The sequence below is a fragment of the Anomaloglossus baeobatrachus genome, chromosome 2 (genome assembly GCF_048569485.1).
Source record: "Anomaloglossus baeobatrachus isolate aAnoBae1 chromosome 2, aAnoBae1.hap1, whole genome shotgun sequence".
Classification (NCBI taxonomy): domain Eukaryota; kingdom Metazoa; phylum Chordata; class Amphibia; order Anura; family Aromobatidae; genus Anomaloglossus; species Anomaloglossus baeobatrachus.
This window is the reverse complement of record NC_134354.1, coordinates 159,218,544-159,241,488: the sequence shown is the minus strand read 5'-3', so window position 1 is coordinate 159,241,488 and position 22,945 is coordinate 159,218,544. Positions and strand designations below refer to the sequence as shown.

Sequence of the window (22,945 nt, the reverse complement as noted above, 5' to 3'; positions counted from 1 at the left end):
TTTGAGGGCATTTTAAGGGATGACATGCAAAAATATGTTGCAGAAAATAATATATAATAACTGACAGACAGCATGGATTCATGAAAGATAAGTCGTGTCTAACCAACCTGTTGGGGTTCTATGAGGGGGTAAGTGCAAACCTGGATATTGGTAATGCAGCTGATGTGATTTATTTGGACTTTGCAAAGGCATTTGATACTGTACCACATAATAGCCTTATACTAAAGCTCCAGAAGCAAGGACTAGGGGAAACTATATGCAACTGGGTAAGGAATTGGCTAAAAGATAGGAAACAAAGAGTAGTCACAAATGGTACATTATCTAAATTGGCTATAGTCAGCAGTGGGGTGCCGCAGGGATCTGTGCTAGGACCAATTCTTTTTAATCTCTTTATTAATGACCTTGTGGATGGGATTGATAGTAAAGTGTCAGTCTTTGCTGATGACACCAAACTATGTAAGATATTAAAAACTGACCTTGATAGTACAATATTACATTAAAGATCTGGATAAGATGTCAGAATGGGCAGATACTTGGCAAATAAGATTTAATGTTGATAAATGTAAAGTAATGCACCTAGGACGGAGTAATCCTATAACTGCGTATACATTAAATGGAAGTAAACACGGGACTACAGAACAGGAGAAGGACTTGGGTATTCTCATTACAAATAAGCTGAGCAGCAGCACTCAATGTCAAGCAACAGCTGCAAAAGCAAACAAGATTCTAGGGTGTATAAAAAGAGAGATTAGATCCCATGATCCCAACGTATTGTTACCCCTCTATAAATCACTTGTAAGGCCACATCTGGAATATGGGATACAGTTTTGGGCTCCATATTTTAAAAAGGACATTCAGAAGTTAGAGTCAGTTCAAAGGCAGGCAACTAGACTACTACAAGGGATGGAAGGCCTCCCATATGATGACAGGTTGAAAAAGTTAGATATGTTTAGCTTAAAAAAAAGACGTCTCAGAGGAGATCTCATTTATATGTATAAATACATGTGTGGTCAATATAAAGGACTGGCACATGACTTATTTCTTCCAAAGACAATACTAAGGACCAGGGGACACTCACTGCGAGTGGAAGAAAAGCGATTCCGACAGCTAAATAGGAAAGGGTTCTTTACAGTTAGAGCAGTCAAACTGTGGAATGCCCTACCACAAGAGGTAGTAATGGCAGACACTATAACAGCTTTTAAAGGGCTGGATGATTTCCTGAGTACACACAACATTGTTGGTTATAAATGACTTGGTGACCAGGTGTAGAGCTGGTGGAGGATGGTTGAACTAGATGGACCTAGGTCTTTTTTCAGCCTTAGTAACTATGTAACTATGTAACGACTATCCATGGAAAGCGCAGACCGTTTGACAATGATCAAAATGAACCATAGATGGATTGCCCCAGAGTATCTCAGGCCGCCTGTTAACAAGAGCCAATAATAAGTGTAGCCCCAAAATTTGTATTTCTTAAGTTCAAATAAGTTCCATTGTTTCTCATTCAAGACTATTTTGTCTTCTATCATCTAATGAGACCGCATGACCAATATAACTGGTTATGCTGCTGCGATGTAATTGTTTAGCCCAATCACCCAGGGCAATATTTTTCAAGCCTTTGTACATTATATACTGGCACAAGCACTGTTGAGGCTACACTGTCTAGAACAATTGGTGAGGCAGTTTCTATTTGTGTTCTTTATTGATGCTGTGCTCCACGGTGTATTGCACATGGCCCCCCTGCGGAATCAGAATTTATTAAACTGCTTGGCATGTTATGACCTGTTGCAAATCCTACCAATTTTTTTTAAAAAAGCTGTTGGGAGTACCTTGTGATGCTGTGCTACATGGTGTCTGAACCATCACACCCTAGGGGAACTGAATTTATTAAACTCCTTGGCATGTTATGCTCTGTTGCAAATCCTACCAATTTTTAAAAAAGAGCTGTTGAGAGCTATTGGGAGTACCTTCTGATGCTATGCTCCATGGTGTTTGAACCATTCCTCCCTGGGGAAACTGAATTTTTTTAAATCCTCGGTGTTAGCTAGTGGAAAAAAGCCTGAGTTACAGAGTGAAACAACTGCCACTTCCATGGGGCTGCATGCTTCACAAACTGTCTAGGAAGCAGGCGATGATGCCTCCTGCTCCCAACCTGCTTTTGGTCAGATGCAATCATCATCAACGACATCAGCTTCGATGTCTCAGCGTGGCGTTCATTTGTCCATAAAACATACAGTACATTACTGAATCATTTGAATAGAATATGAATAGAGGGCAACTTTAGCCGGTGGTCTTGGTGGAGGAGGAGGAGGAGGGCAATGCCAACACCCAATGGCCACATTGGCAATAGTACTGTAAAGTGTTATGGAGTACGTATTCCAACTTTCACACTAATGATATAGGGGACGCAGAAAACTACAAGTGACCACCATCCCTCCCCAATGTATGTTACAAGGCCCACCTGAGAGCCCTAAGAAGTCGGAGATTTTGAGGACAGCCAGTGGCCCTTTCTACATTTGAATAGAATGCCATTGGAGCCGGTGGTACTAGTGGAGGAGGAGGAGGGCAAGGTCAACATCCCAACGGGCACATTGTAGCTGACCTTTTAAAGTGCTGTCACATATGTCCCAAAAAAGGAGGTGTGAGACAGACACCAATTGAATGTATAAGTTAAAGACCTTTCTAATTGATTAAGAACAAAAAATGTAAAAAACAAAAACATGTGAACATTTGCTAAAGTGTTTTTTTTGGGAGGTCGGGGCTTGATTTGATGTTTTATTACAGTGATTAGGCATTAGAAACTGTTTCTTAGTAATTTTACTTTGGTTTGAGAGCTGTTCTGGTGACTACATAAACGCCGTTTGTTGCTCTGAGCACTTTATTCAAAGACACCAGAAATGCAGTGGGGCACTTTCTACAGGCTGTGCCCATACTGTTTCAGCCTTTTTCCATCCATTTCAGCCTTTTCCTCAGTCATCACAGGTCACCGTTAGGTCCGACGTAAAATTATTCTGGTTTCCCATAGACTTACATTGGGGGTCGAATATTCGCGAATACTCGAATAGCGGCGAGGTGTTCGCCGGATATTCGTCGAATCGAATAATAGGGTATTCGATCATCCCTAATAAAGACATATGAGATTGAACATGCTGCAGGAATTTGTACGGAGTTACTCTGTAATGTGTACGAAATGTTTGAGAAGCAATGTGCCCGCTTTCGTGCGTATAGAGTTATCATTAGCCATCTGTTCAGTAAAGACTTTGTGTGTCTAACACAGTAGTGGTTTCCTTTCCTGAGTGGAGACACAACTGATCCTGGCAAGCCAACCGCAGCATGCGGCCTGCAGGAGTGTACCATCTAGACTTCACAAACTCACACACCCAGCCAGGACTACATCTGTCATGTAGCATGCCGTGGTGCAGCAGACAATTACCTCACCCACAACTTCCACCCTGCGCCACGTTACAGCAGAACAACAAACGTATCGGAAAGAGCTTGTAAGCACAGCACATGTTCGGCCACCACAGCAAGATGGCAGCAGTGACCGGTAACCTAGGCAACAGCCATTTTATGAATGACCTCTCATGGTCTGTGATGGTTCTCATATTGTATGACAATGTGCTACATTGAAACAACAAATCATTTTTTTATTTTGTCTTAACATGTCTCTTGGTCTAGGATTGTTTTTTCTGGGTCCGACTACAGATCTGCGGTTTAGAATTAATGAAATTTAAATGTCTTTCGGTCAATGTCTCTCATAAAAGGGCACTAACAGGGGCAGAAAATGCTCTAAGTCAGTCTTTTTGGACATCTGCTGGAAAATAATTAGTGCATAACCCACCTTATACAACAAGCAACAGAAGGTGAAAAAAATAAATAAAGAAAAGAGGGGGGTTAAAGACAGTTCATGCTAGATACACTTAACAAAATACTGGAAAAAATATACAACTTACATTTTTTAAAAATACTAATTCTTCACCTTTCAAGTAGAAATGATAAAACATGTTACTAGAGTGTTCCTTAGAAACATTATAGGACCATGTCAAAATTGCTTCTTTGTGTGTGATTGTCATTGATAGATTTTTGGGTTCCAAATCATCTTCAAGCTCTGAAAGAAGTGTAGGAGCCATCTTATTACATTATATTTTTATTTCTACTATGATTATCTTGCAATTTTGAGATTAGAGGACTGTACATTATTCAGGAAGATAAACAGTTTACAACCTAAAAACACCCTACAATCATGACCATAAAAATCTTAAATAATTCATATAAACCTACAAACAAAGACTAAATAAGCAATATAAAGTATACAAAATATGTTTATTAATAGAAGCAACAAAATGCACATAAATGAAGCTAAATACCACATGGACAATACAAGCCTTGCCACATTAGGATTCAGAATAAAAGGTTATAAGAACTGCAAGGGAAGTTTGGCCACAATAGATAAATTCGATTAGTAAACTGCAAAGACCATTGTCAGCGTTAGACTGGCACACCGGATTACCGGAGGATTCTCTGGTGAGCCCAAGGCTCTGAACTGTCAATTGTTGCAGCAGGCACAGATCCCCCATCTTCCCAGGGTTGGACAACCCGGGAGAATGGTGAATGCTGATTTCTATTACCTTCAACTGCATCTGGCAGGTCACTCAGCATGTTGTTCGGAACGCTTTTGTTCCGATTAGCTGTCATGTTATCACCACTCTTTCCTGGCATTGAACAACCCAGGAGGGCGGGGCTGTTGCTTAGACTATCACTGATTGGCCTCTGGAGTGCAGCAAATCAGTGTTGGCTTTGATTATGCACTGTAATGATTGCCTTAACAGCATAGCTGAAGCAAGGAGTTGTACTGTGATTGGTGGAGTGCCAGTCTCCTCCTCTGTTCACACTGTAAAGAAGAGTGGGAAAATGACTGCCCTGTGCTTCTTCACCCACTGGGCCACATTAAAGTAACATTTATTATGGCACTTCACTGTCTGTTTATCCTTCTATTTGTCCTGCTACTCTGGCCACAGACTGTTTTTCAGGCACAGTACATTAGTTAAGGTTCACATTTATCCTGTGTTCTACACTGAGTACTACATTTTTAACTGATTTCCAGAAATAAAAAAACAATGGTCTATTGGAAAACTGTGAAGCAGCAGAGCAACTTTGTACTCTGCTTGGCCTCTATCCCAGGGAAGCTTGTCTTTTTAGCCAGCTGCAAAGCTTCTCTGTAAAGAACATTGTATAAAAGTGAACCTAGCATTGCATGTTTGACCATCACAACCCTTACCTAAACTCTCGTATTAATCAAAGATATGGTTTAACGATTGGATTGTATGTCTAATTTGTTTGCTTAAAATCAAAATATGTCAAGTCAGAGAAATGTTCAGAACTATTAAAAAAAAGAAAAAACATAAAAAAACACTTCTTTTGCCATTATTATTACTTCATTAACAAGTACCTATGATTTATGTATTATAATTACTATTTTATTTTCTTTACCGAGAGGTACTACTTAATGTGCAGTAAGTCTGTGGGGTTCAGGTCCTGAGCTCTACAAGCTCCTCTGCCCGCCCCCGAAATCTCGATTACTGATGACACTTCATTTCTGGGAGGGGACAGAGGCAGTGACCTTTGCTCCCTGATGATAACTCTTTTGCATATCCCAGCATGCACTGGAATTTTCAAAATAGCATCATCAAAGAGTAATACAATAAAGCAGTTAGAGTAGAGAGGGAACAGCAGGGAATTTTTAATGAAAGTGTACTAGAAAAAAAATATATCATGACATTAAAATGATTAAGAAGTAAAACAAAATTTAGTTTCAGACCACTCCTTTAAGCCTATGTATCCATACTCCCCTCCCACAGAACAGTGTTGACCAAAGAAAAGAAAAAAAGAATCCTCAGCCAAGTATGCGTGTCTATTAGAGATGAGCGGACTCGCGGATAACTGGGACCGGTAGGTTCCGGTCCAGAATCCGGTCCCTATGTAAGTCTATCGGGACCAGAATCTGGAGTTTAAAAATGTTTGTAGAAGGGATAGGGGGGTAGGAGTGCACATGCTGTACTTACGGAGAATCCGTCATGGCGGCACAATACTTCTAGGTTACACATTCCCTTCCGGAGCTATCAATTAACCTTCATTGAATATTCACTGCTTTCCTCGCCCACTGGCGTGTGTAATTGGTTGCAGTCAGACGCGCCCCCCACCCTGAGTGTCAGCGTGTCAGCTGACTGAGACCAATCACAGGAAGGCCGGTGGGCAGGGAAAGCAGTGCAACTGTTTGTGGGTCAGTATCGTGGTATAAAATTAAATGAATAAATAAAAAAATTGGCGTAGGGTCCTCCCATATTATGATACCCAGCACAGATAAAGCTCACCACTACAGGCTGCACTCAGACCACATGAGGCTTCTTTTTTAATTATTTAAATAAATCATTTTAAAAAAACTGATGCGCAGGCCCCCTAAATTCTGATACCAAGCCGAGATAAAGCCCGATAGCTGGGGGCTGGTATTCTCAGACTTGGGAGGTCCAGCCTAAAAATATCAGCCTCCAGCCACCCAGAATTGTCGCATCCATTATATGAGACAAACCCGGCGCTTTACCCAGCTCTTCCCAATTGCCTTGGTGCAGTGGTAATCGGGGTAATCCGAAGTTAATGGCAGCCCACAGCAGCCACTAAGTCCTGTTTTAGTGATAGCAGGTGTCTATGACACCAACATCACTAATCTGTAATTGAAAGTAAATAAACACAGACACAGAAAAAAATCTTTATTTGGAATAAAAAACAAAAAAATCCCCTCTTTCACCACTTTATTAACCCCAAAATACCCATGCAAGTCTGATGTAATCCACATGAGGTCTCACGACGATTCAGCTCTGCTACATCTGAACCTCACAACGCATGATCATGGAACGTGATTGACCGCTGTGAACTCCAGAAAATGAATGAGCCACAGCTATCAGTGGTGACATCACTCAGGCTAGTTGCGGACACCGCTGGAGTCCTCCACCTGTCACCGCAGGTATCCTGACCTCAGAGGACCTCTGATTCCCTCACTAATCTCAGTAAACTCATCTGCATCTCCTGGCAGAAAACGGCACTTTTTTTGCCAAGAGAGGCAGATTTGATGCTGAAATGTTTACACCATATTCCTGCACTCATTCTAACCCTCCTGGCAAAAAAAAAATAATAAAAAATTGCATCACTACCGCATCATACTGCCTGTGGTTTTGATGCAATTTTTTGCCAGGAGGTGTAGATTGGGTGCATGAATATAGTGTCAAAATTTCATCACCAAATTTACATCTCTTTCCCCAGAAATGCAAAAAAAAAAAATTTTTCTGCCAGGAGGTGCAAATTTGGTGCTGAAATCTGGTGCAGACATTTCAGCACCACTTTTGCACTTCCTGGCACAAAACTGCATCAAAACTATATCACAAAACCACATGGCAAAAACCATGTAAAAAATGCATAGAAAACACATTTTTTTGCCAGGAGGTGTATATTAGGTACAGGAATATGGTGTAAAAATGTCATCACCAAATTTGCAACTCTTGGCCCAAAAATCTGCCAGGAGGTGAAAATCTGGTGCTGAAATCAGGTGTACATAGCAGGCAGTCATGCTCTATGGCCGCTTGCTGTGACTTACATGAAACGGACTTGAATCATCGTGGGACCTCGTATGGATTATGTCGGACCTGCAGGGGTGTTTTGGGGTTAATAAAGTGGTGAAAGAGGGTGTTTTTTTTTGTATTTTATTCCAAATAAAGGATTTTTTGGTGTTTGTGTTTATTTAATTTCACTTCCAGATTAGTGATGGGGGTGTCTTCTAGATGCCTGCCACTACTAATCCAGGACTTAATTTCTGCTGTGGGTTGCCATTAACCCTCTCATTACCCTGATTGCGACCGCACCAGGGCAATTGGGAAGAGGCGGGTAAAGCACCGATCTTGTAGAATCTAATGGATGCGACAATTTCGGGGCAGCTGCAAGTTGCTATTTTTAGGCTGGGGTGGTCCAATAATCATGGATCTCCCCAGTGTGAGAATACCAGTCCCCAGCTGTCGGGCTTTATCTTGGACGGGTATCAAAATTGGGGGACTGTACATCATTTCTTAAAATTTATTTATTTAAATAATTAAAAAAAAAAGCCGCATGTGGTTCCTCTTAGGGCTGGGGACTGCAGCCTGTAGCTGTAGGCTTTATCTGTGCTGGGTATCATAATATAGGTGGACCCTACACCAAATATTTTTATTTATTTTTACTGTACGATACTTACTCGCATACAGCGCCTTTAATTGTAAGCAGTCAGATGCTGTCACACAGGCTGGGGGTGCATCTGACTACAACCAATCACAGACACCAGACTGGCTGGGCGAGGCTAAGCAGGAAAATCAGTGCATATGCGATGAGCCTAATGCGCGACACCGGAAGTGAATGCGCCACCTTGAAGCTGTGTGCCACCATAACTGAGACTCTGTAAGTATGAAGTGTTTGCTTCCTTCTTATTTTATTTATTTTTCCTTTATTTTTTTTTAATTTCTCAGATGAAATACCAGGAATCCTGGGCCCGGGCCCGGCACCCACGTACCTTTGAAACAGTGCGGATCCGGACTTTTACAGTCCAAGTCCACTCATAACTAGTGTCTAAGGTAAAGTCAGGAGGGGAGGTTTTCAAGTGTTTGACTGTCATTTAAGGCCCCCTTCACACATGCGTATAAAACATGTACGGGATAAATCAGTACTGGTGTCATCAGTGTTTTCTATCAGTGTGCCATACATACAGTATGTCATTTATGTTTTTCCCGTATAAATAAATAAATAAATAAAAATATTACAAATAGTGATGGGCAAACCCAGACTGTAAAAGTCCGGATCTGCAAGGGTTACCTACTACACTGTTCAACGATCTCAGGAAACTCTGGGTAATTAACTGGATTTGGCCATCTGGATAATAAGAAAAGAAAAAAGAAAGAAAATAAGAATAAAGCAGGTGCATCATACGTGCCAGTCTTCAACATGGCGTTAACTTCTGGGGCCACTCATTACCCTCATACATATGCACTGCTTCCCCTGCCCACTGGCAGTCCTGGTATCTGTCATTGGTTGCAGCCAGACTGCACCCCCACCCTATATGACAGCATGTCTGACTGTTTGCAATCAAAGACACTTTCTGCATATATATATAGTGGTGTAAAAATAAAATATAAATAAAATTGTCTTAGGGTCCCCCATATTATGATACTCAGCAGAGATAAAGCATACAGTTACAGGCTGCAGACCCCAGTTATGTGCTTATATTGGCTGTGTATCAAAATAAGAGGGACTCCATGCGGCTTTTTTTAAAATTATTTAAATAAATAATTTAAAAAAAGCGGCGTGTGGTTCCCCCAATTTTGATACAAAACATAGGGCACCACATGCAGTTATTTTAAATTATAAAATTATTTAAAACAAAAAGCATGGAGGGAAATTGGATCACCAGTCAAGGTAAAGCAGACAGCTGTGGTCTGGTATTCTCAGGCTGGGGAGGCCCATGCTTATTGGGCTCTCCTCAGTTTAAAAATAACAGGCCACAGCAACACCAGAAGTGGTGCATTCATTAGATGCGCCAATCCTGGCACTTTACCTTGGCTCTCCAGTTGCCCTGGTGGAGTGGTAAATATCTAATAAATGAAGTTAAGGCCGCTTTACACGCTGTGACATTGCTAAAATTGCTAGCGATGCCGAGCATGATAGCACCCGCCCCCGTCGTTGTAACGATATGTGGTGATCGCTGCCGTAGCGAACATTATTGCTATGGCAGCGTCACACACATATACCTGCTGTGCGACGTCGCTGTGACTGCCGAACAATCCCTCCCTCAAGGAGGAGGTGCATTCGACGTCACCGTGACGTCACTAAGTGGCCACCCAATCAAAGTGGAGGGGCGGAGATGAGCAGGACGAACATCCCGCCCACCTCCTTCCTTCCTCATTGTTGGCGGGATGCAGGTAAGGTGAGGTTCCTCGTTCCTGCAGTTTCACATTTAGCGATGTGTGCTGCCGCAGGAATGACGAACAACATCGTTACTGCAGCAGCAACGATAATTGGGAAGAAGGGGGCATGTCATCGATTAGCGATTTTGAACATTTTGCAACGATTCAAAATCGCTAATAGGTGTCACATGCAAGACATCGCTAACGCGGCCGGATGTGCGTCACAAATTCCGTGACCCCAACGAGATAGCTTTAGCAATCTCGTAGCGTGTAAAGCCACCTTTAGGGGCACTTTGCACGCTGTGACATCGCAAGCCGATGCTGTGATGTCGAGCGCGATAGTCCCCGCCCCCGTTGTGATTGCTGGCGTAGCGAACATTATCGCTACGCCAGCTTCACATGCACTCACCTGTCTTGCGACGTCGCTCTGGCCGGCGACCCGCCTCCTTCTTAAGGGGGCGGGTCGTGCGGCATCACAGCGATGTCACGGCAGGCGGCCAATAGCAGCGAAGGGGCGGACATGAGCAGGATGTAAACATCCCGTCCACCTCCGTCCTTACGCATTGCAGCCGGGACGCAGGTAGGAGATGTTCCTCGCTCCTGCGGCTTCTCACACAGCGATGTGTGCTGCCGCAGGAACGAGGAACAACATCGTACCTGTCGCTGCACCGGCATTATGGAAATGTCGGACCCTACACGGATTATACGATAACGACGCTTTTGCGCTCGTTAATCGTATCAAAAAGGATTTGCACACTACGATATCGACTGCAACGCCAGATGTGCGTCACTTTCGATTTGACCCCACCGACATCGCACCTGCGATGTCGTAGTGTGCAAAGCCCGCCTTAATGTCAGCTATGAATTGCCATCCGCCAATTTTGTGTTTTTTGTTTTTTCCTCTCTTTCTTCCAAGAGCCATAACATTTTTATTTTTCTGTCAATATAGCCATATTGGGGTTTTTTTGCGGGATGAGTTATACCTTTGAATGACGCTATTCATTTTGACAGATATTGCACTTTTATTTTTTTATTTAATTTTATATTTACCGTGTTCACGATATGGTAAAAATGACCTGATAGTATAATTCCCTCCTTGAAAATATATAAAAAATGGTGAACACACAAAATATTGACACTTTGGGCACAATGTGGCCATGTTCACTTAGGGGTGTACTCACTTTTGTTGCCAGCAGTTTTTACATTAGTGGCTGTGTGTTGAGTTATTTAGAGCTGTACACAGACTACTTTACATTGTATCAAAGTGTCATATCATTAGTGTTGTCAAATGAAAATATGTATAATAAGAAATGTAGGAAATTGTGAGGGGCAGTACTTACTTTTATGATATACTGTAGCTATATGTGTATCCTAAAATGTATCCTTTCAAATACCAAGTATTTCCAAACATGGCTCTTTTTGCCAATACTTAAAGGGGTTTCCTACCTTTTGGGAACAACTTTTTTTTATTGAATGGCTTGTATTTTGGGCTAAAATTAATTTTTGCACTTGTATTTAATCAAAAATGTTGCACCGTGTGCCTTCTATAGCAATTGTATTGCAATGTTTATTGCTGGACGCAGAAAGAGTTAACTGAAAGTTTGTCAGTCAGCTTGTATGACGGTGTAGATGGACAAACCCTTTAAAAATTCTACAGTTATCAAAGTTTCAGTATATCCGCCCTGTAAGGAACTATTTTCTGGTTGGGTCCATTGTAATAGAAGCATTTTTCCTAAACATGTTAAGTGAGTTTTGGCCCCTACATACCCCCAATGTTGGTATTTAATACCTTTGTATCTTATTATGGATCTAAATTTCTACAAATTTCTTTCTTGAATGTTATTCTCCTTAGTAGAGATCCACTATATTATCATAGCTGGATGTAAGGGGGTTTTCCATGACTATACATAGATGGGATATCCTTACAGTGTCATACCCTGCAAGGAAAGCTTATTAATGAGCCTCTTCAATATTTATCCAATATTACAATGCTCTGGCAATCACATTTTGGGACCCATTGGGTAGGTTCCCAAAAGGCCTCTACATAGCGGATTTTCCATCTGAATTTTCCAGATAAAGAAATGAATATTTTGCAGTAGTAACATTGTTGATGATTTTCCCCCCAATCATTTTCAGTATACATTGAACATCATGAAAAAAGCCTATATGGATACCAAATATAATGATAACAGTCATTTAAATCAAACAAACCTTTCGATAAGACTTAAAGACTTACCAGCAAGGTTGCAGCACAAATGCAAACGAACACTCTGCAACAGTATGCAAATGAATTGAATGGAAATTCTAAAATCCATTTTTGTTATTCTGTAAAAATCTGAAAATTTCTAAAAAAAAAATGTAAATATTACAATGTTGTCTATTTTACATTCCTGGCAGTCTATAGTGGTATTTTCTTTTGAAAATTACAAATTTAGGGACCTTTTCTTTGATTTTCATACCATTGCAGACATAGCAAATACTGTATGAGGCCAATATTGAACAAAGGAACCAAATCTGAGTCTGGAAATTAATGAATCCGACTCCATGATGACGTTCATCAAGACTGACATAAACAATGCCGGTCTTGATGAATTACAGCCCAAGAGTCTCAAAGAGCTGAGATTTGATGCCAAGATGGATTTTAGGGACATTATACCATTTTCAGAAAAAGCAGGAGTTTTCTCATTTTTGATGAGGCATTTTTGAAGAAGTTTAGTTATTTATGGCATTAAGTCTGGAAATATAATTTAGATATTTGCTTGATAGCTGAAGAACACTATCAAATATATTTTAATACAAATGAGCAATGTTTAGATGGTGGAGTGAGCAAGCATTTTGGAGGCTTCCATTGAAACAGCCCCAAACAGTATTCTGATATTCCCATGTTACAGTTATTCATTTGAAGAGAGTCTTTCACCACATTTTTAATGTTGAACTGAACATATGATGCCATAGTGGATGCAGAGTGGAATAAAATATTTTTTTTGTAGGTTAGAATCTGAAATGTTGTAAAAGAGAGTCACAGAATATGGTGGATGCGCAGGAGAAATATTGTATGCAATTGTGGGAAGAGGAGATAAGAGAGGAGTAAACAAGGAGATCTTGTGAGGAACTGAGGTTGCGTTCAGTTAGGTAGATGGAGACTAGGTCACAGATGTATGGAGGAGATAGGTTGTGACTGGCTTTGTATGTCAAGGATGGGGTTTTCAACTAAGAGTTTTGGGCAATCGGAAGAAAGTGAATGGATTGGCAAAGTGGAGAGGCTGGGGAATATCTGAGGGAGAGGTGGATTAATCAGGCAACAGAGATTAGGATAGATTGGATGGGTGCAAGAGTGTTAGAAGATGATTTAACCTAATAATTACACCTTATCCGTCTTTTTTTAAAATTGGTATTTTAAATAAACAAAAAAAGTATATTTTTTAATGGTCTTTACTTAGGGCACCTCTTGTTGCCTTCGACAAATCGTGTTTCAGCTGCCCTATGCTGACTGGGTAATAGTGTTGAGGTCTAGTGTCTAAGGGTTGGGATTAAGACTGTGGTGAGTGCACAGGTGGTGAAATGTGATCTGGAGAGTAGAGAGGAATGTTTCTCTTCTGCACTGTTGGAGAAGCTCATTTTAGAGGAAGAGAGCGGAGTATTTAGGAGGACTATAGGTCAAAGCTATCTCTGATATTGACAATCTTCTGTTTGAAGAATGAGGCAAAGTCTTTGGCTAAGATGAGAGGAGAGGGAGGAGGTATATGGGAATGGTGGAAAGATTTGAAGGTGTTGAATAGCTGCCTAGGGTTGTGAAACAGGGAGGTTATGAAAGATGAGATGTAGGTTTGTTTTGCATCAGTGAGTGTGGACTTGAAATTGGTGAGGGATTGTTTGTGTGCAATGAAGTGTTCGTAGGAATGGGAAATCTTCCATCTCCACTCAGCACTCCTGAAAGCCCACCTCAGTTCATTAGTTAGGCTGCTGTGCCAGGGTTACCTGTTGAATGTGCCAGTTTTATAAGCAGTCTTGATGTAAACAATAACAATAATTCGTGAGGAAAGTGTACAAAACTTATAAACCAACAACCAAGAATTGTCAGCACACCAGAGATACAACACAGGGATCTTTGTATCCACTACCATTAACTCTCCCCCTACAACTTGTCTCTTTACCCACCAATATAGTCTGACTACTCTTTCTATGCTGTCTACCACTATATTTTCTCCCTTGTCCTTTCCATTCATAACTATGGTAATTTGAAAACATTGCCACCTGTCAAAATTATCTCACCCACAGCACAAAAAACCCATTCTATTCAGTGCAAGTTATCTTCAGAATACAGTTTGAACCTCAATGAAAAGTCAGTTCAGTACTGTGGAAACTAATTTTTTCTGCCCTACATCAAAATAAACTATGGACTTAAGTTCATAAGTTTATGCTGGCTTTTGCGTTGTGCATGGCAGAGGCACTACTCCCAAAAATGCAACTTGGAGGTCTTTCCTTTTAGCCTAAATATAGTAACTTATACTTATTGACCTTTTACATATTACTTCTTTTGTCATTGGCTCCCATGTGAATAAAGACATCAACAGCACCCTCCACTGTAATTTATCCACCAGTTTCACTGCATACCAAACCTTTGCCCCAGGGATAGAGCAACCATTCGGCAGCAACCAAAATTATTCTGTCCATCACCCTAAACATAGAATCCATTATAAAAGTTACTGGCTTACCTTTCATGCATTATACCTCTCCCATGACAACTAGCTGGGTTATTCTTCTACTGCGAGGCAAAGCAGTATCCTTAAGGGTGTTTTATTCTGAAAGTAACATCATTGCAAAATCAACCAACTTTGCTTAGTGTCACAAACACAGAAGTAACCTTCCTTTTTTAAGAATCATTTCCACCCCCTCTTACTGAAAAAGCCTACAATTTTATGGTGCAGACAGGAACCTGCTAATAGGAAATTAAAAATCACGTTAAGCTGGTGGGAAAGGAGTGCTCAGTCAGAAGGCATGATCCTATAATCTTTAATGAAAAAAAAAAATGACTGCACTTCCTAACAGACAAATGTGAACAGGTGCATACTGAACATGAAACCTACTCTAAAAAACGCTTACAGGCTTTTTCAGTCTGGGTAGAGGCATTATAGGTAGGGACCCAGCAAAAAGAGAAACACCTTGTTGCTGGCTGTTGGACTCACATAAAACTGACCTTTTTTATGTGCTAAGTGTCTCAATCTTTAAATACATTTCCTTAACAGCAATGCATGTCCAAATTGCTGTATTCACTGTTTGCATATCTTAATGTTATAAGAATGCAGCTGTTTATTTGACAGACTATGTTACATATTCAGTTTGCACCTGTTGACATTTGTCAGTAAGAAAGAGAAGTCATTTCTTTCATTTTATGTATTGAATCTGATCATGTGTGACACAATTCTCTGAGCTATGTATCTAATTCTATCATATGTGATACACTGCACTGATTTGTGTATGTATCCCTAACGTGATACATTTCGCAGAACCATGTATCTTGTTCTATCATGTAAGCTACACTAAACTGAGCCATGTATCTAATCTTATAATATGAGATATATTCTGCAAAGCGTGCATCTAAAGTTTACTTTGTTCTAATTGTTGTTAAACCGGAAAAATTACCCCAAGCTGTAATAAAATATAACCTTTATTGGTAAGTATAAAAAAGTAAGGGATGACAAAAACTAGTACCCCTAAGACAAAAATAGAAAATTTAGACAACACAAAACATATTTGGAAACACGCAAAACATATGCCGTCTCACCAATAATAAGGAGGTATTAAGGGCCTGAGTTAACCCTCAAAAAACTGTCACCTTCCTAACCACGAAGTGAAAACATCCTAGACCCTTATTACCTCCTTGTTATTGGTGGGACGGCATACGTTTTGCATGTTTCCAAATATGAGTTGTCTGATTTTTCTATCTTTGTCTTAGGGGTTCTTGTTTTTGTCATCCCTTATTTTTTTATACTTAACATAAAGATTTTATTTTAATACAGCTTGGGATAAATTTTCCGGTTTTGTATTATACTAGCTGTAGTACCCGGGCGTTGCCCGGGATAGTAACTGTCTCTCTGTCTCTCTCCCAGTCTATGTCTGTCTGTCTCTGTGTGTTTGTCTCTGTGCGTCTGTCTTTGTGTGTCTGTCTTTGTGTGTCTGTCTTTGTGTGTCTGTCTGCCTGTATCAATTTCTCTGTCTGTCTCTGTATCAGTCTCTCTTTGTCTCTCTCTTTTTCTGTGTGTGTCTCTCTCCATCTCTGTGTGTGTCTCTCTCTGTCTGTCAGTCTCTTTCCCCATCTGTCTCATTCTAGGTGTGTCTCGTTCCAGGTGTGTCTCATTCCAGGTGTGTCTCATTCCCCGTCTGTCTCTTTCCCCGTCTGTCTTGATCCCCGTCTCTCGTTTCCCGTCTCTCTCGTTTCCCGTCTCTCTCGTTTCCCATCTGTCTCGTTCCTGGTCTGTCTCGTTCCTGGTCTGTCTCGTTCCTGGTCTGTCTCGTTCCCGGTCTGTCTCGTTCCTGGTCTTTCTCTTTTCGCATCTGTATCTTTCCCCATCTGTCGCTTTCCCTATCTGTCTCTTTCCCTGTCTGTCTCTGTCTATTTCTCAGTCTCTTTACTTGTCTCTGTTACTTGTCTCTGTCTCTTTACTTGTCTCTGCCTCTTTACTTGTCTCTGCCTCTTTCCTTGTCTCTGCCTCTTTCCTTGTCTCTTTACTTGTCTCTGTCTCTTTACTTGTCTCTGCCTCTTTCCTTGTCTCTTTCCTTGTCTCTGTCTCTTTCATTGTCTCTGTCTCTTTCCCCGTCTGTCTCTTTCCCCGTCTGTCCCCTTCCCCGTCTGTCCCCTTCCCCGTCTGTCTCCTTCCCCGTCTGTCTCTGTCTCTTTCTCTGTCTCTTTACTTGTCTCTGTCTCTTTCCATGTCTCTTTACTGGTCTCTGTCTCTTTCCCTGTCTCTTTACTGGTCTCTGTCTCTTTCCCTGTCTTTTTACTGGTCTCTGTCTCTTTCCTGTCTCTTTCCTGGTCTCTGTCTCTTTCCCTGTCTCTTTACTGGTCTCTGTCTCTTTCCCTGTCTTTTTACTGGTCTCTGTCTCTTTCCTGTCTCTTTCCTGTCTCTTTCCCTGTCTCTTTCCCTTTCTGTCTCTTTCCCTGTCTGTCTCTGTCTGTCTCTCTCTCTGTCTCTTTCCCTGTCTGCCTGTTTTTTTCCCTGTCTGTCTCTGTCTCTCTGTTTGTCTCTTTTCCTGTCTACCTGTCTCTTTCCCTGTCTGTCTATATCTGTCTGCCTTTGTCTCTGACTGTCTGTCTCTCTCTCTGTCTCTCTCTCTGTCTGTATCCGTCTCCCCACTGACATCTTATTACCTCACACATATACTTCTTATACTAACAATTTATTTTGTTCCTATAGCAACCAATCACAGCTCCCATTAATAACCTAATAGCTCGCAGCTCCATTGACTTTAATGGAGGCAGGTTTTTTGGAGAGTAACTGTACAGCACGGGGTTAAATTTTCCCATCAAAACATAGTCTATGACGTTCCCTGAGTCCCATGGGATGCTGTGCCAAATTTCGTTATTGTAAATGTGACGGTGCGGATTCCTTTAGCAGACATACACACTTACATACATACATACATACACACACACACACACATACACTCAGATTTATACTATATTAGATGATCCCGGGCAAAATATACATTAAATGTTTTTGCCATTGTTCTAATTGTTGACAATAATTTTTTTTTCCAGATATGCTTCCTTTTAATTCTGAGTTCATACATTCAGTAATGATCTGTTAGAATGGATCCAGCAGCAATCCGTTAGCACAAAAAGTTGTGCAGACAACTTTATTGACTGTTTTTACATAACTGATTTCAGCTGGATACATTTTTTTCTCAACATTGAATGGAAAATGGATCTGTTAATTATCCATCAAGTTTTCCTTCAATTGTAAAGGATCCATTTTTTACATACTGGATCAGGTTCAAATGCACAATAACTAGCAATCCATTAAGGAATCCATTTTACATGCACTGTTAAATGCAATGTTAAAAAAATGATCCAACTGAAATAAGTTGTTTAAAAATGGACAAAAAAAGTTGTGTCTGCAAATCATTTTTGCCAATGGATTGCTGCTGGATCCATTCTAATGGATTATTACTGGACATTTGAACCTAGTCTAAAGGGGGCTTTACACGCTATGACATCGCTAATGCGAACTCGTTGGGGTCACGGAATTGGTGACACACATCCGGCCGCATTAGCGATGCCGCTGCGTGTGACACCGATGAGCGATTTTGCATCGTTGCAAAAACGTGCAAAATTGCTCATCGGTGACATGGGGATTCATTCTCAAAAATCGTTACTGCAGCAGTAACGAGGTTGTTCCTCGTTCCTGCGGCAGCACACATCGCTCCGTGTGATGCCGCAGGAACGAGGAAGCTCTCCTTACCTGCGTCCCGGACGCTATGCGGAAGGAAGGAGGTGGGCGGGATGTTACGTCCCGCTCATCTCCGCCCCTCCGCTGCTATTGGGCGGCCGCTCAGTGACGTCACTGTGACGCCGCACAGACCGCCCCCTTAGAAAGGAGGCGGTTCGCCGGTCACAGCGACGTCGCCGGGCAGGTAAGTATGTGTGACGGGTCTGGGCGATGTTGTGCGGCACGGGCAGCGATTTGCCCGTGTCGCGCAACAGATGAGGGCGGGTACCCACACTAGCGATATTGGGACCGATATCGCAGTGTGTAAAGTAGCCTTAAGCCTAAAGGCGGCATTACACGCTACGATTTATCTGACGATATGTCGTTGGGGTCACGGATTCCGTGACGCACATCCTACATCGTTAGCGATGTCGTTGCGTGTGACACCTATGAGCGACTCCGAACGATCGCAAATAGGTTGAAAATCGTTCAGTTTCAAAATATTGTTCATCGTTTAGAAAGCAGCAGACATATTGGTACGTTTGACACCCTGCCAACGACGAACAACATCCACATGACCGCCTTGGTCAAACAATATATCGCTGAACTATTTAGCGTCGTTTGTGAGATGTGTATGTGTGACCACTAATAAACGACCTATGAGCGATCTCGGCAAATCGTAACTACGATCTGGGTGTGTCACATCGCTAATGAGATCATCAGATAAATCGTAGCGTGTAACGGGGCCTTCAGGCTTCATTCACACTAGCGAATAAATAGTCGCTCCAATATTCATCCTGAAAAATGTGTTATTACGTATGTAATGTGAGTGCTATGCGAGTGTGTGATTTTTTTTTTCTTGCCTAGCATCCGTATGACATGCGTATGCCATCCGTATGCAATGCGTTTTTAACATCGGAATACTAATAATGTAAATTCTTGCTAGCTGTCAGAAATAATAAAGCATTCAAATCTAACTGATAAACAGAATGATAGATATCCTGCATCTATATAATGTCACAACTCCCCTACTATACATATTATACACTTGTACCCTTAAGTGCTTTTCATGTGGCACTAAAGGGTGATTAGCCCTGTTCAGCCTACTAAATAAATAATTACCAAAACAATGTGGGTTGCCCCTATTTTTGGTAACTAGCAATTGTAAAGCAGACAGCTGCTGGCTGGTATTATCAGGCCAGGAAGGTCCACGTTTACTGGGCCCTTCCCACACTAAAAGTAATAGCCCGCCAATTTTGGTCCTTCGCCTCAGCTCTTCCCGATTGCCTTGGTGTAGTGGCAATTGGGGTAATGGTTTTTGGAGTTGATATTAGCTGTTTAGTGACCCACCCCAGGGCCTTGGGGTACTCGGTCCCGGGCCTGGGATCAGAGGGACACGTCACGGTTACTGGCCGATGACCGGTTCCGTGACCCTGGGGGTCGCTTAAAAAAGGGGGAAAAGTTTTATGGAAAAATAATAATAAAGTTTTTTGTGACGCCACTTGCGGTATGCGGCTAAGTGAGGAAATCCGCCGCTACAACGTCTCTCGCTGCTGGGGCTTGTGGTATTAAGCAGCTTGGATGTTATGACCCTCCGCAAGTAGAGCTGAGCCCCAGGGGGAAGTAATGGTGGTTGTAGTATGGTGAAAGTTGGTAAAAGAGATGCAGGAAGAATTCAGACAACACAGGAGCTGTGGGTTAACTTGTTCTTTACTCACTGGTTCAGTGGAGCTGCAACTCGGCTGGTGCTGGTCTCTACCAATCTGGGCCTCAGGTAATCCGGTATTCCTTTTGTTCCAGTGCTGGTGTGGTGATCTGGTGAGCTTTACTTCCATGCATCCTTCTGTAATTGGTGGGTCCCCAAGGCCTGGATCATTTTGAGGTCCCCTCCTATTGTCACAGTCCTGGCCCGTATGGCAGGCAGCTTGAATCTCTCTTGGGGTGGACTTCTGTCTCAGTCCTTGGGCTCCCTCTTTGCTGCTGTGCGTCGGACACTAACGTTGGTGAGGAACCCTAAGGATTCCCTCACTGGGCAGATTTATCAGGTAAGCTTGAAGCATCTTCCTGAACTAGGGCTCTGCACCCCGCCGGTGTTCAGTCCCATGAGTACTCACAATGTACTCTCCCGGCGACCATACTCATTTAGTTCAACAGACCAATTCACACGTGCTGACTGTCTGACTTCCACCGACTCACTGTCTTACTGACTCTGCGTCAAGATGTCAGTCTACTGTCGTCTACAGTAACTAGCCCCGCCCCCTTTCCGGGTTTCTGACTAGAGGCTTGGATGGTCCCAACTATATGTGGGCAACCATCAAACCCAGCCCTAGCCTGTTATCCAGTCTGGGGAAAAAAAGGTAGATTTGTGTGTGTTTACCGGCACTGGTCTTCCAGGAACCCAAAATTAGCACTGCACCTGTTACTGGGTGCAATACCCTGTGGCACCTGGCACCTCAGGGGCGCCACATTTAGTGTCTGCGGGAATCAAGCCCTGGTGTTAGTAATGTAAAGGTGTTTATCAGTCACCCCCATTACAAACCCAGTAAGTCAAAAGAAAAAAAACATACAAAAATACTTTATTTAAAAAAATACTTCCCGAGGAGGGCAATACTAAACAATGGGCACATTACTGCAGGGGACATTACTAAACAATGAGCACATTACTGCAGGGCACCTTACTAAACAATGGGGACATTACTAGAGGGCCCAAGGAAGGGGTACAAGGATGGGCCCATTACTACAAGGGGGGAACAAAGATGGGACACATTACATTTTATTGGGAACTATTTTTATTTTTGAAATTTTCCAGTAGCTGCTCCATTTCCCACCTTAGGCTTATATTCAAGTCAATAAGGTTTTCCAGGTTTTTTTTGTGGTAAAATAGGGTCCTCGGCTTATACTTGTGTATATGCAGTATATCCCAAACTCTGTATTTTAACTGGAAAAGTTGTGGGTCTTCTTATACGCCTAGTCTTATTATACACTGCAAAATATGGTATATAGGGGTTTGGGACATACTTTATATAGCAGCAGGATATCTATCTATCTATCTATCTATCTATCTATCTATCTATCTATCTATCTATCTATCTATCTCTCTATATATATATATATATATTTTTATTGGTTCCCAGGAGGGTTTTGTCTGGGAACTTATGTGCATATATCACACTAAACTCACCAATGGAAGTCCATGGGTGACTTGTAGTGGTGAGTCTCATGCGATATAGGCGACCTGATTACAGCTGAAAAAAAACTTGCAGATGGACACTGCGTCATCAAATAACATTGCTGCGAGTGCAAGCTAATTTTTATCTGCTTTCACTCTCTTTTTTTAATTGCAATTGGGAGCAAGGCCTAACCCAGCTGCTTGCTGCTACTAACTCTCCAAGCTTTATATTTATTCCACTGACTGCTAAGGCTGGAAACACATCTATGCGAGTAAAATCGGTCCGACTGGGCTGAAAAAAACTCGGCTGATTTTAGTTCACGTTAGGTCCGAGTGCAATGCAACTGCGATCCTTTTTTTGAATAAATTAATGATTTTGCTCGCGTGTGTGTCGCGATTGCGATGCTAGTTTCCTGCAACATCTTAACTACATTAAATTGATTACACTTGTGTCATTTATTTTACCTTTGGGAATGTGATGTCACATTCATCTGTAGAATATTTAATGAGCGTAGTTCCTGCCACACTCGCAAATGTGAACGCTGGTGCGCGTGTTTGATCCTACTTTTAATCCCCTTCCATAGGAAATCATTGGGACAAATGGTGCGAGAAACTCGCAAAAAAGCAGCATGCTGCGATTTTTTTCTCGGTCCGATTTGGACTGAGAAAAAAATCGCAAATGCGAGCTGAATCATTGACAGACGTGTCCGATTCCAAATGCGAGATTTTGTAGCATTGCTCTACTGCGAGAAACTCGCAAGTGAGAAGCAGCCCTAAGGGAGCATTCTCTTTGGATAAGTTCACATGTCCAGTAATCATCTGTTAAGCTGGACTCACACGAGTGTATGGCATGCGATGCAAGAGCATTGGATGTGATATGCTAAGGACCCCCGGCTCAGGTTCTGCTGCAAGCGTAAGCTGAGGGTCATGCGACCGTGACCTGATCTTGCGTTTTGGTCACAGCTGTGAAGCTGAGGGTGGGCGCTGTGGAGGAGAGGGAGGGGTTAATCCCCATCTCCTCCATTGTCAGACTGTGCATATATCGCACTGCACTGGGATAACATACGAGTTCAGGCCAATGTATCTCTTCAAGTGAATGAGTGCGAGTGATACAGCTCTCGCAGAAAATCGCAGCATGCTGCTACTTTTCTCGCATCCAGAATCTGGATGCGAGAAAAGCTGACCATCTGCTCTCCCTCATTGACTAACATTGGTCAGAGTGCAATGCGAGATTTTCTCGCATTGCACTCGTCTGATTTCAATGCTCGTGTGAGCACTCTCTTAGGGGTACTTTGCACATTGCGACATCGCTACTGCGATATTGTCGGGGTCAAATTGAAAGTGACGCACATCCGACGCCAGTAACGACGTCACAA

General features: G+C 42.0%; 1 protein-coding gene across 4 annotated transcripts in view; it reads right to left on the bottom strand.

Moving 5' to 3' along the window:
• The window catches only part of LOC142287691 (interleukin-5 receptor subunit alpha-like), a 101,194-nt gene that overhangs the window by 67,341 nt on the left and 10,908 nt on the right, over window positions 1-22,945 (bottom strand). For 2 of the 4 annotated variants that reach the window (XM_075333460.1, XM_075333461.1), the window contains exons 1-4: window positions 14,687-14,774; window positions 12,208-12,316; window positions 8,884-8,940; window positions 3,951-4,105 (exon numbers count right to left, since the gene is read on the bottom strand). In XM_075333460.1, the coding sequence (XP_075189575.1) occupies window positions 3,951-4,105; window positions 8,884-8,940; window positions 12,208-12,286 (291 nt within the window). In that variant the 5' untranslated portion in view covers window positions 12,287-12,316; window positions 14,687-14,774. Of the gene's footprint in view, window positions 1-3,950; window positions 4,106-8,883; window positions 8,941-12,207; window positions 12,317-14,686; window positions 14,775-22,945 lie in introns of those variants that run through there. The other 2 variants (XM_075333462.1, XM_075333463.1) reach the window with 2 other exon arrangements.